Source organism: Oryza sativa, chromosome 2, assembly GCF_034140825.1.
Source record: "Oryza sativa Japonica Group chromosome 2, ASM3414082v1".
Taxonomy (NCBI): domain Eukaryota; kingdom Viridiplantae; phylum Streptophyta; class Magnoliopsida; order Poales; family Poaceae; genus Oryza; species Oryza sativa.
In genome coordinates, this window is record NC_089036.1 from 12,904,568 (window position 1) to 12,917,291 (window position 12,724).

The 12,724-nt window shown below is 42.5% G+C and overlaps 1 protein-coding gene across 1 annotated transcript; it reads left to right on the forward strand.

The window, feature by feature from the left end:
- The first annotated feature begins 405 nt into the window (after positions 1-405).
- Positions 406-3,264, forward strand: LOC4329171 (large ribosomal subunit protein uL1-like). Its single transcript, XM_015771861.3, has 6 exons — positions 406-449; positions 556-588; positions 1,425-1,644; positions 2,129-2,294; positions 2,702-2,907; positions 3,015-3,264. Exons 2-6 carry the CDS (start codon positions 584-586, stop codon positions 3,066-3,068), a joined length of 651 nt encoding a protein of 216 aa, XP_015627347.1. The 5' UTR covers positions 406-449; positions 556-583; the 3' UTR covers positions 3,069-3,264.
- Positions 3,265-12,724: the final 9,460 nt, after the last annotated feature.

A 12,724-nucleotide genomic window follows, 5' to 3' on the forward strand; every position in this document is an offset into this window, starting at 1 on the left:
AGAGAAGGGAGGGAGCGAAGAGGGGAGGAGCCGCTGGAGCCCTTCCTAGCTCCGGTTCACCGTCATTGCTGCCCTCTCGGCTTCTCAAGTCGCTACTGCTCCTGGAAGGTTTGAGAGGAGCCAGAGAAGGCAAATTGAACCAAAATTGATAGTTGACTAGTTGAGGGAGGCGATATACTCGGTTTTGTTATTGAGGCATGTCAATTAGATCCTGTCAATAGTCGAGGGACTCAGAATGAACTTTTTCCAACTAAAAGATTCAACTAGAATTGCCCAAATCCAAATAGGCCCATAGCCCATCATCGTCCGCGCCCCTCGCTCCCTCGCGCGGGGTGTGTTCTAGGGTTTAGGCGGTTCACCCGCTAGGCAGCAGTATATAAACTGCTCTCTTCCTCGCCGCCATCTAGGGTTTCCTCTCCGCCGCGCCGCCTCCCTCGTACCTCGTCGCGGTAAGCTGCCCTGCGCCCCGCTTCCTGTCTCCTTTCTCTCTCGTACTCGATGGTGGCGCTTGCTCCTTTCGTCTCATCCTGCCTTCTTCTCCCTCTCGCTGTGCAGGATCTGTGCTCGCACCACCGGCGGCGCCATGAGGTACGGATTTCACTTGTTCACAGTTTCTCAGTGTTCGTTCTGCCCATTCGTAGTTGCCTGACTAGGCGCCGCATTTGCCTGCGGAGCTGCGCCGCCGCGAATTGGGGGTAAAAAAAAATCTGGGGATTTAGGTAGGAAGAGCGGCCTCGGCAAATGTAGGAGCGTTGGATCTAGGCGGGTTGATTGAACTACATGCCAGATTTGGCCGGCTGCACCGCGGATTGCGGCGTTGGTCGTGGGTGTGGGGTGGTGGGAAATGATTTTCGATGCTGCATCACCTGCGGGCAACAACCATAGAAGACCATCGGGAGGTGGTCGCGTTGATAGTGTCGAAGAGGCTGGGTTCTAGGATCCTGATATTTTCCACATTGTGATGAAGTGTTAGGGTATGTTGATCTCCCTAATGGTGGGATTAGGTTTTTCTCCGCCTACTCACATCTAGTGCAGCTCTCAGCCATGGAGCTTGTTCCTTATGTCTGGTGGTCTAGCTAACAGGATTGTGATTGCGCCGTTTTATGTCATGTATTTTCTTAAATATTTTGATGAAGCTCTTATTTTAACTGTAAGATGGCCTTTTGTCATTGTTTGGGCTAAACCGTGGCAATGCCAGCTAACCTGTATAGCTTCAGTAGATGCTGGATTTGTTGTTCCATACTTGTAGTTAGCTGTTGGCTGCATTATCTTATAGAAATGCTTGAAAGGGAACTTGTTGTATTTGATTTTTGCAATTCTATGCTCTTGTAAGAAAAAGATCTATCTCTTGTAGTGAACAATTCACAATAATAGACTCCTCACATGTTCATTAATGCCAAACTTATTATTGTCTACTGTTGCAGTAAGTTGCAGAGTGATGCTCTGAGAGAAGCGATCTCTCAAATTGCTAATGACTCTCGTGAGAAGCAGCGCAAATTTGTGGAAACCATTGAGCTGCAGATTGGACTGAAGAACTATGACCCTCAAAAGGATAAGCGTTTCAGTGGTTCTGTTAAGCTGCCCCACATCCCTCGGCCTAAGTTGAAGGTTTGCATGCTTGGTGATGCTCAGCACGTCGAAGAGGTATGTTATGCTTCTACTGATTTTGCATTGACTTGGTTTTGATATGAGATGTGGAGAGAACTTTTATCGCAATTGGGTAGTTACTACTACGTATTTAGCAAATGAATGCGTGTTTTGCTGTGTGATCTCTGCTGTTTTGCAATTATTTCTTTCTTTAGTTAAAACTAAATTCTCCTTAACCATTATAGCCAAAGGTTCTACTGCATTGACTGTGTTTTGTCTCAATGATAAAACAAATATTTGTACTCTTGGATACTGTATTATAATCTTTGTTCTGTGTAAATGTGTGTCTATTCTATTGTCAAAATGATAGATATTGAATGCTCAATCATTATACCTTGCTTCCAAAATCCCAAACGTAAAAGTTTTATCATTGATTCCACTTGATGGCATATGGAAATTTGTATTCTTGAGTGTAGTGCTCATTCATCGGACTATTAATGTCTGGCTGATAATTCTATATGCTACAATTTTGGGTCTGCAGGCAGAGAAAATGGGCCTAGACTATATGGATGTGGAAGCCCTCAAGAAAATGAACAAAAACAAGAAGCTAGTTAAGAAGCTTGCAAAGAAATATCATGCTTTCCTTGCTTCTGAGGCTATCATCAAGCAGATTCCTCGACTTCTTGGTCCTGGTCTTAACAAAGCAGGCAAGTGGCTTTTTCCTTATTCCATCTTTTCCACTTGGTTTCAGTGGTTGTATATAGCTGTTATTAACTAGTTGAGTGGTTTCAGTGCCTTTTCTGTTGAGTTAACAGTTATAAACTGGTAGCTAGGAAGTTCCAGTGTCAAGAATTTTTACTTGATTATCAAGATTTTTTCAACCCTTTTCACAGAATCATGCTCTGCTGGTACAGAAGTTCTTTGTTATTTATTCCTTGGAAACATAAACTCCATATCAACCAAGATTTTAGCTTACGAACTTATTGTTTATACTGTATAGAGCTTATGATAACATGAGCTATGCATTGATACTACCCTGCGGTAGGTGCTAGCAATTGATTCTATTATTTCCTGCCCATGTTTGTTCATATGCCCTTGCATTTATCGACTGCAGGCAAATTCCCAACTCTGGTGACGCATCAGGAATCACTTGAGTCCAAGGTTAATGAGACTAAGGCTACAGTGAAATTCCAGCTGAAGAAGGTTCTCTGCATGGGTGTTGCTGTTGGCAACTGTGCTATGGAGGAGAAGCAGATCTTCCAAAATGTGCAGATGAGCGTGAACTTCCTTGTTTCCCTTTTGAAGAAGAATTGGCAGAACGTATGTGATCATGTGTTCCTTATAGCATAGATACAAAATTTATCTGCCACTTGGACATCAGCCTAGTTATTCTGATGATTTGACATGTTATTTGTATCATCGTGCAGGTTAGGTGCTTGTACCTGAAGAGCACCATGGGAAAGGTGTACCGAGTGTTCTAAGTTATTTTCTTTAGGCTTCTAGATGTTTTGGAGACTAAGCTACTTGAAACTTTTGCTACTTTCCCAGTCATCAAATTTTGTGCAACAGCTGAGGATTAAGGAATTCGGATTTAATTGTCCTGTACTAAGTTGCCTCTCTCTTTGGTTGAACATCATTACATTTTATCCATCGAGATCATTCTGTGATGACCCAAAATCCTGCTGTGCAGACCTTTTATTGTCCTGATCTTTATTAGTCTTAGCAGCATGAGTTAGTGAGAACATTAGGTGCTCATATCTTTCTTGCCTGTTTGTTAAAGAAAATTATTGGATGCACACATCACAATGGAATTTTAGAGATACCGATACACCTTACTGTTGTTTTGATGGATGTAGCAGAATAGTCAGCTTATCTATCTCGGTTAATTATGCTGATGCAATTAGAAAGTGGCTAACAACTGGCTGGTCTTGATTCTTCTTCATCGGCTTTACCAAATATTGCTCTGAACCTCTACCTATACTGAGAACCACGAAGGCATGGTAGGATCGAAGCCATACTCCGTCTAGAGACAAATCGATGCAGTCCTGGTAATGTTGCCTCATGTTAATGTAGACTACGAGGGCATGGTAGGATCGAAGCCATACTCCGTCTAGAGACATCGATGCTAGTCCTGGTCATGTTGAGCTGAGGCTTTTACGCTTGTACCATTTGAACACCGAAATCCTTAGCTTTGGGACATTCTCATCACAATGTAATGAATAGAATAGCGTCCATAGAATTATAAATGATTTATCACATAGGATGATAAAATATAATGCGACAAATCATATGAGACATGGTTTTTACACATCATCTAAGGCAATAATAAGAGAGTAGAATTAAATTCAAATATAAATTAGTCATGTTTGCACTAGTATATAAATTCAAATATACTAGTTTTCTGATGATGTGGAGGATATAAAAATCATGGCTAGGTCATTATTATTTCTTAGAATACTTTTTAAAACGACTTTTTAACTTAATAATATTTAATTTATTTGTTCATGTCCTTGAATAATTATCTATCAAGAACTGGGCCGGCTGCGGACAAGCTGCCTCTTCATAAGCCTATCATGTACACCTTGATATCCACCTAAAGAGTTGAGGTTCAGGTTCATTATGCATCAAGAGCACAGGAAAAGAAACAGTGCGACAAATTTATACGCTTGGAACTATCAGGTTTTCTTTTTTTATTGCTAAAATATAGTGAATATGAAATTTGAAATGTAGGTGGACCAAGATTAATTAGAGGAATATATGCATATTTTTTAAGAGTTTTTGATAAAATTTATAATTTTAAATGTACGATTTGGTTAGTTCAACTTAAAAAACCATGCCTATTATTGAACCGGAAAATATTATCGAACCAGCCCCAAGTTTACCATTGGTTAGACTAGAATAAAATCGGAGCCAGCCCCTAGTCCAGTTGACTAGTTCAACTAAAAAAACCACACTTGCTATTCAAACGAAATGTAGTCCAGTTTGGTTTCTTGCTAAAAGATTGCACTTGCTATTGAACTGGAAAAAAAATGATCGAACCTCATGGATTTATATAGAATTGGTGGAAAACATAGCGGTTAGACCAGTTGCAAATTTTTCTCAAGAAAATTCAAAGCGAGCGCATAGGAAAGGGAATGTGCAGTGACGGAGTGAGCAATTTTACCTTATAGGGTCAATTATCATTGCTTATATTTTAGTAGGGCCATTTATGTAAAATCCAATGAATTTACATGAAAAAAATAACTCATAAGGGTGAATGTGAAAAGGCTGTGGATCAGCCAATCCAACAGGCTCCGCAACTAGGAATGGGAACGAAACCCATGAGTAGCTTTGGGAGCATACCATCAAAACCAACTGGGTTACATATAAGCGTAACTTAGACGAATGTGACATATTCTATGGGCCTTATCTTTTCGCTTATGTTTATGCTTATCAGTCAAAATTTGAATTTTCAATCTTAAATTTGGAGCTGATTTTGAGGTTTTTTCATTGAAGTTTATTTTTTAGCAATTGCTTTTAGATCGCTAAGAACACGTATATAAAATTTTTATTCACAAATTACTTTTTGTTTGCAAATATGCCGTTTCTTTTATTTCGCAAATAAGCCAAACGATGGCTCCGTTTGACTACGAATCTAAACATCCAAATTCATATAGTCATAGGATATGTCACATCTATACTACGTTGCGTTTATACTAGGACGGAGGGAGTATGTTTTAACCTTTGAGTCAACCAATACTTCAACAAAAACTTATAATTTTGAATCGGCGGGTGAACCGGCAGTTCTACCTATGGACCGATGAACCAATGGCATCATCTGTCCGGGCTTAACAACTACGCTAGCACCACACCAGTTATGCTACTCCAACATAGTTTGTGGATATGTTTAGCCTAATTGGATTGCCCAATGAGCATCATTATTTCCAGTGTTCCCATGTACACTATTTGATTAGCCCAGTTGGACATTGCCCCATTCAATTGATGCTTAGCCCAGTTGGATTGACCAACTAGCATAATTAATTCCAGTGTTCATTAATTCCATAACCCTAATTCGAATTAGGCCTATTCTAGAAGTCAACATAGGAATCCAAGTAGATAACAAAAGTGACCATTAGCTGATCAAGATACATAAACGGTGTGATTCCGTATGGCACTTCGGTAATTATCAGTATTTTGATATTTTTCCAGGCGAGGCCGGTAAACTGAGAAAACGTTCGGTGAAAGAACAGCTACCATGTGCATGACTTGTTCCTTTCCATGGCTTTATTGAAATGAATCCATTGGTTTTGACGCTTTGACGCCCATCTGATCACGGTGAACAGCTATATACTACAGCTAGGCAAGACCAGCTATGCCTTCACGTGGATGCATGCGTTGGTCCATAGCTTTGGAGACCCCAACTAGTAGTAACTAGCTAGTACAGCAAGGTAGTCGGTCGATCGATCGATCGATCGATCCAGCTTTGCTAGTTGTCACAGAGGTAATCAAATCCAGGAGAGCAGGAAGAGATACATATACAAATTAACAAACAAACAATGAAATGAAATGAATATGAACAAGCTAGCTAGCTAGCAAGTAGAGAGGAAGAATATGCCTTGCTTGCAATTATGTGGTAATTACTTTCTTTTTGCGAGAATTATGTCGTAGTTACGCTTGAATCGGCTGGGACAAAGGCAATTGGAGAGAGATTCATTGTGGTCTGTGGATCGATGGGATAAGGTGGTTGGGATGAAAAGCGAAGTGGAACTTGTCTGGCTTGCAAATCACGGCTTAGTTGTAGTGTGCTTTCAGACCCTAGCAGGTTGGTTTTGCCATTAAAGAGGTTATTGCGGAGGGCATTGTGACAGTAAGCGATTGTCGGATGGCAAAGTAATGCATGCAAGCAAACGACCAACAGAGCAGGAGAAGTATATGCCCAAAAGCATATCCCATAGCATCATATATATAATAATCACCCACTAATTGCAATCATATGTGATTCTAAAGCTTCCTCACTGTACCACATCGTATAAACTATGATTGATCAATATAAACTACTACCTCCATCCTAATATATAACTATTTCTAACACGATAATTTATTTCAAAATGAGACTATTTTTTCACGTACCATCTTCTCTTAACCAATTATAACCATTCTCTTTACCTACTTTCTTTTCTCCACTAATCACAACATTTCTTCAATCATCTCCAACTACTTTCTTAATATTCGTGCTTACCTAAAAATGCCTATATTCTGGAATGGGGAAGTACATACAAGTTATCAATGTATAAAACTGTGATTGATCAAAGTAAATTAAATAAATTCATTTTCTAACAGATGGCATATTGAATTATGTGGACAACAAAGCATACATAAAAGGTAAATTTTGTTGTAGAACATCATGACTTTGTGATTTATCTTCTGGATAAAGCAAAAGTCAATGTTTGGAAGAAGACACTGCCAAAATGTGGCTATTTACTATTAAACTTTCCATTTTAGGTTGAATAGGAGAAAGAAAGTGTCAAAGGGCCACTTCTCCCATCTCTCTTCTCTCTTTTGCCCTATCTCTTTGGCGAGCAATGACACATATGGCAGAGCAAGTAAGTTGGTGGTGGTTTATTGGCTTCAGGCAGCTGGGTGCAGCAATGCACCCATGCGGCCCGACGAGCCAAAGCAGAGCAGAAGCGGAGGCAATGGTTGGGATGGTCGATATGTCGAGCTTCGGTGGACGAGAGGGTAGTGAGAGGAGATGGGAAAGGAGTAGTGCACATGGAGGAAAATAGACACCTCAATTTTGGACGAGGGAGTTCAAGTGCAGGAAATTTACGGTGGTCGAGCTAGGGTTTTGCAGAGTTCGTGCCCAACAATGGTGGATGGCCGGGTATCTCTGGTTAGATGGTAGAAAAGATCGATATGAACTCTCTTTCTCCCATAGTGAGGGTTGAATTTAGGTTAGAGCGGTGGTGGAGCTTGGGCAACGGGAAAACTCGAATGAGGGGAGCTCGAGCTCAGGCAAGGCACGGGCCTATGGATGTGCATAACTGCGCAGAACGTGCATGGGGCCAGCAGCAAGCCCTTGGCTATGGTTGGCATATGCTGGTGAGAGAGAAGGGAAAGAATATGATGAGTGGGGCCAGGGACATTTAGATGTATTATATTGTTCCTCTCAACCGAAAATGAATGGGGAATGTGCACATGGTCCAATAACAAATAGTCATATTTCGAGAGTGTCTTCCATGAAGTATATATGTCTACAATAAACTTTGCCTAAACAAAATCTTGACCTAAGATACCTACTGCAACAAAAAAGAACTTATATCAACTATCAAAACGTTTTCATAGAGACAATTTTGATATTGTCAATAAAACCAGGAGTTACAAGTTCTTTGAGGCATATTAATTAGAGATATGTGCAAAACAATCATTTGACCTATAGTTTTTAGATGCATTTTTAGACAATTTTACCTTTGTATAAGTGCTTTTTAGAAGTTTTATTTAATTTGAATACGATATAGACAGTAATGCCATGCAGCAACAAATTATAATATGAGATTGAGATGTTACTCTCTGTCCCAAAACGAAGGGACTAGTATATTGAAGAAATAAGATGTTAGAACTTTTCTTTGGTTTTGTTTTTCCTATGGTGTAATCAAATGCCATCTCTTCATGTTTCTTATGTTTGTAATTCCAACATAATTAGAAAAAACATGCTAGTCGATTCCTTTGTTTTCTGTCCCACTATTCAAAGAGGGTCTTAGAATATCACCATGATGATACAGTAACAAGAAAAATTCCCTACTTGCCCCAGAGAGTTCGCTAAATCTCTTATGTGTTCTTGAATTTTTCTTCATCCCTTATACGCCTCCGAGTTTTCATTTTGATCTCCTTTATATTCATTCCGTTAGTTGATCATGAATTGACCATTAAATGTTTTACATATCGACTGTTTTGCCCCTCTCTCATACTTATATGCTAGTTTAGTGATATAAACACAATTCTTAACTGAGAAAGGATTTATTTTGTGAAAAACAAAGGGAATATAATTATTTAACAAAAAAAATTAAAAAATAAATTTAAAATTTTCAGATAATTTCAAATTATTTTTTTTGAAATTCTTACACCATTTTCACCAAAATTTGACCAATAATAAATAAATTGGTGCTCAATTTATGGATGAAACTCTTATATAGATTTAGTAAAAAAAATCAAAAGTTTAAAATTATTTTTCAATTTTACATCAAATAATTCTGCCCAATTTATATTTTTTAAAAAAATTTAGGAAGTAGATAGCACATAAGTATGATAAAGGGGTATATAAGTCATTTTAGAAAAACCTAACGATCAATTAACGGAATATAAATATAGGAGATAAAGATGGGAATTCAAGGTTATATAGGGGATGAGATAAAAATCAAGGTTACATAAAGGATTGCGAAAATTTTTAGACATATAGAGAATTTTCTCAACTTGTTATACACCCACAATCCGAGCAGTCAAGTTGTCAACAGACACACGAGCACAGCGAGCCATCAGTGAGTTGAGAGTCGAAGTGTCGCACGCTGAACGATCAGTTTTCAGTAGTGTCATCACCAATCAAGAACTCATAGCTAATTCCTTGTGTATTATTGCAACTCGAATAGCCTCTCCAAATGACTCTCCAAGCTAAATTTTGCTAATTCTTACAGAAAAATGTGCTCCAACAGCTTCTCTATTCAACTTGCCAAGCTATTTAGCTGGCCAAATCCTTTCCCTCACTAGCCAAATTCGGCCAGCCAAACTCACTGGCCATCTGTGGGTCCCACCTATTTCTCCTTCTCTTTCCTATGCATCCGCTCGCTCTCTTTCTCCTTTTTCTGCCGACGATATCCCTACCACTGCCGCTTGCGAAATCGACAGCAAGCAGCGGCTGCGGTGCTCCTGCCGGCGTCCATCACTCGCCTCTGCCACCCGCCGGCGGTGACCTTGTTGCCGCTGGCCTCCACCGGCTCATGTCAGCCTCGTCCGCGGTCGTCACCTCATCTCCTCGTCGAGCGACGACGACGACGCGCGGAGGAAGCCCACAGCAACAGACCTCCTTCTTGAGCTGGCCGTCGGACGGCGGCGGCAGTGGCGAGGTGCGCGCGGGGAGCGTGAAGGGGCCCGGGACCACCTCGAGCCCACCGTCGCCGCTGGGGTGGGGCTGGTAGGCGGAGGCGGTGCGGCCGTGGCGGCGGAGCCATCTGCAGATGCCGTCGACGACCCCTCCCCCGGGCATGGTGCTAGCACTGCTCCGGTGACGCCAAGCGGCATTGCGGAGGTGGCGGCGGCTGCTCATCCCGCGGGGTTTTATACATCGTCCGTCCGTCATCGCCTCGCGTGCTCGCGCCACACGAATCGACGTCGCCTTGCGCACCCGCCGTCCGCCGTTGCCATATCAGAGGAGAAATCATTGGTGGAGAAACCATCTTTACTCCCAGTTGGGAACCCCCTTTAGTCTCGGTTTTCCAACCGGAAGTAAGGATCCGGGACTAAAGATGTTTAATCCCGGTTAAAATAACCGGTTGGTAACATCAACTGGGACTAAAAAGAAGGGATCTTCAGTCCCGGTTGCTGTTACCAACCGAGACTAAAGAGACAATAGCGGCAGTACCAGATGATCCCCTTTTCTTTTTCTTTTTTTCCTTTTTATTTTCTCCTGAATCAAGTAGGCAAATCCCCAAATCCCCAAATCAAAGTAACATCCCAAATTCACATCACCAAATCCACATCATAAATCATAGAGTTACTTATACACACAAATTTAATACATCACAAAATCCTAAAAAATTACACACAAATCAAATACATCACATATCCAAACAATGAATCACAAATTTGTACATATCAGTGAATCGCAAATTTTTTTTTTAAAAAAGAAGAAAAAATAATGCCGTTACCGCCGCTCGCCACGGCCGCCGGGCGTGGCCCTGCCGCCGGCTCCACCGGCCGCCGCCGGTCGCGGCGCCGCCGCCCGCCGGCCCACCGGATGGGAAGGGTAGGAGGGGGGAGGAGGAAGGGGAGGAGAGGAGGAGAGGGGAGGAGGTGGAGGAGAGGGGATGAGGAAGAGAGGATAGATCTGAGGAGAGGGGAGATATTTGATCTGTCTAAGTTGTAATTGTGGAGGAGAGAATAAGTGATAGGGATTATATACTATGCGTTCAATTTTAGTCCCGGTTGGTAATACCAACCGTGACTAAAGTGGTGTAATACCAACCGTGACTAAAGTGGTGATCTTTAGTCCCGATTATTGACACCAACCGGGACTAAAGATCCTCGGCCCCCTGACATACATCTGACAAGCGATGAACATCTTTAGTCCCGGTTGGTAAAGATCAAAATTTTTATAATCAGGACTAAAAACAATCTTTAGTCCCGGTTTTTTTTGGAACCGGGACTATTGTGGATTTTACCAGACCGATCAAAGATGGTTTCTTCACCCGTGAATCATCACTAGCTCTGTTAAATTCATCCGTACCTCACTGTTAATTAGCTCATCATCTAGCTACAAATCGATCGATCTCAGGTTTAATTCCTATTAATTTGCTAGCTCGATCGATCAATCTGTTGGGTGATCTCTTCGATCGCCGGAGCTTGGAATCAATCGAGAGATCTATCAGAGTGTACGTACGTGAGAGAGCTAGCAGGAGATCGTCGGCGATGCCACGATGGTGAACACGGCGAAGGCGGCGACGAAGGGCGGCAGCGGGCTGCCGCTGGCGTCGCTGAACCACATCAGCATCGTGTGCAGGTCGTTGCAGTAGTCGCTCACCTTCTACACCGTAACACCAACGTGCTCGGCTTCATCCGTATGGATGGGGGAAAATGGGATAGATGAGGAGGAAGAAGAAGGATAGTAGAGGTTGACACGTGGGTTTTATTTGTCATAGGTTTATAATGTAGAGGCGGCTGGAGAGACTGTTGAAGCAAATAACAAGTTTGACTTGTCAAATCAAATAGCTAGTTGCCTATATGAGTGTTTGGAGAGCCTATTTTAGAGGTACTGGCGGAGAAACCATCTTTGGTCGGTCAACCAGATTTCACAATAATCTCGGTTGTATTAAAAACCGGGACTAAAAACATCTTTAGTCTCGGTTTAAAAGCTCCAGGGGTACTTTCCAATCTTTAGTACCGGTTGGTGTTTTCAACCGGGACTAAAGATATATTTGTAGTCCCGGTTGATAACACCAACCGGAAAAAAAAGATCGCCATACACTTTACTCCCGGTTGGTGTTACCAACTGGGACTAAAGATCTATTTGGTCTCGGTTGGTAACACCAACCGGGAAAAAAGATCGACGCGGAGATCGGAGAGGCCTGCGCGATCGGATCGAGTATCTCCTCCTCTCCTTTAACTCCTCCCTCCTCCTCTCCTCAACCTTATCTCCTCTTCTCTTTTTAACTCTCTCCTCAACCTTATCTATTCCTCTCCTTATCTATTCCTCTCCTTCTCCTCTCTACACTGCAGCGGTGGGGCTAGGATGCTAGGTCGGCGCGAAGCGGCGGGGTGCAGAGGCTAGGCCGGCGGGGCGCGGAGGCTAGGCCGGCGAGGCGGAGGCCGCCGCCGGCGGCCTAGCGGCTGGCGCGAGGGCGGCGGGGCGCGGAAGGCGGCGCGGCGCGCGGCGAGTCGGCGGCCGCCGGCGCGAGGGCGGCGCGGCGCGCGGCGAGGCGGTGGCCGCCGGTGACGGCCTTTGAGGCGGCGGCCTGCAGCAGCGGGTCGCGGAGGGCCGGCCGGCCGGCGCGGCGAGCGGCGCCTAGCGGTTTTTTTCTTTCTTTTTTTTTTTGGAGAATCTGAGCTGAGATTGTTGTGTGATGTATTTGATTTGTGTGTGATATGAATATGTGATGAATTTTGTAGAAGTTGTGATGTAATTTTTTTTAAGATTTTGTGATGTATTTGAGATGATCGATTTGTGGATTTGAAGGCAATTTGAGGATGATTGTTTTAGGATTTTGGGGACAGGATAGGGTCAGGGTGAAATTAATATATTAAAAATAATGATGAGAAGAAAAGAATAAAGAAGCAACCGGATCTGGCCTCTTTAGTCCCGGTTGGTAGATAAAAGTATCTCACCAACCGGGACTAAAGATAGCGATCTTTAGTCCCGGATTCGTAAAACCGGGACTATATAGGGGTTACG

Coding starts and splice junctions, on each gene's coding strand:
- LOC4329171 (XM_015771861.3), top strand. Junction 1,645..2,128: donor ATGCTCAGCACGTCGAAGAG/GTATGTTATGCT, acceptor TTGGGTCTGCAG/GCAGAGAAAATGGGCCTAGA. Junction 2,908..3,014: donor TGAAGAAGAATTGGCAGAAC/GTATGTGATCAT, acceptor ATCATCGTGCAG/GTTAGGTGCTTGTACCTGAA.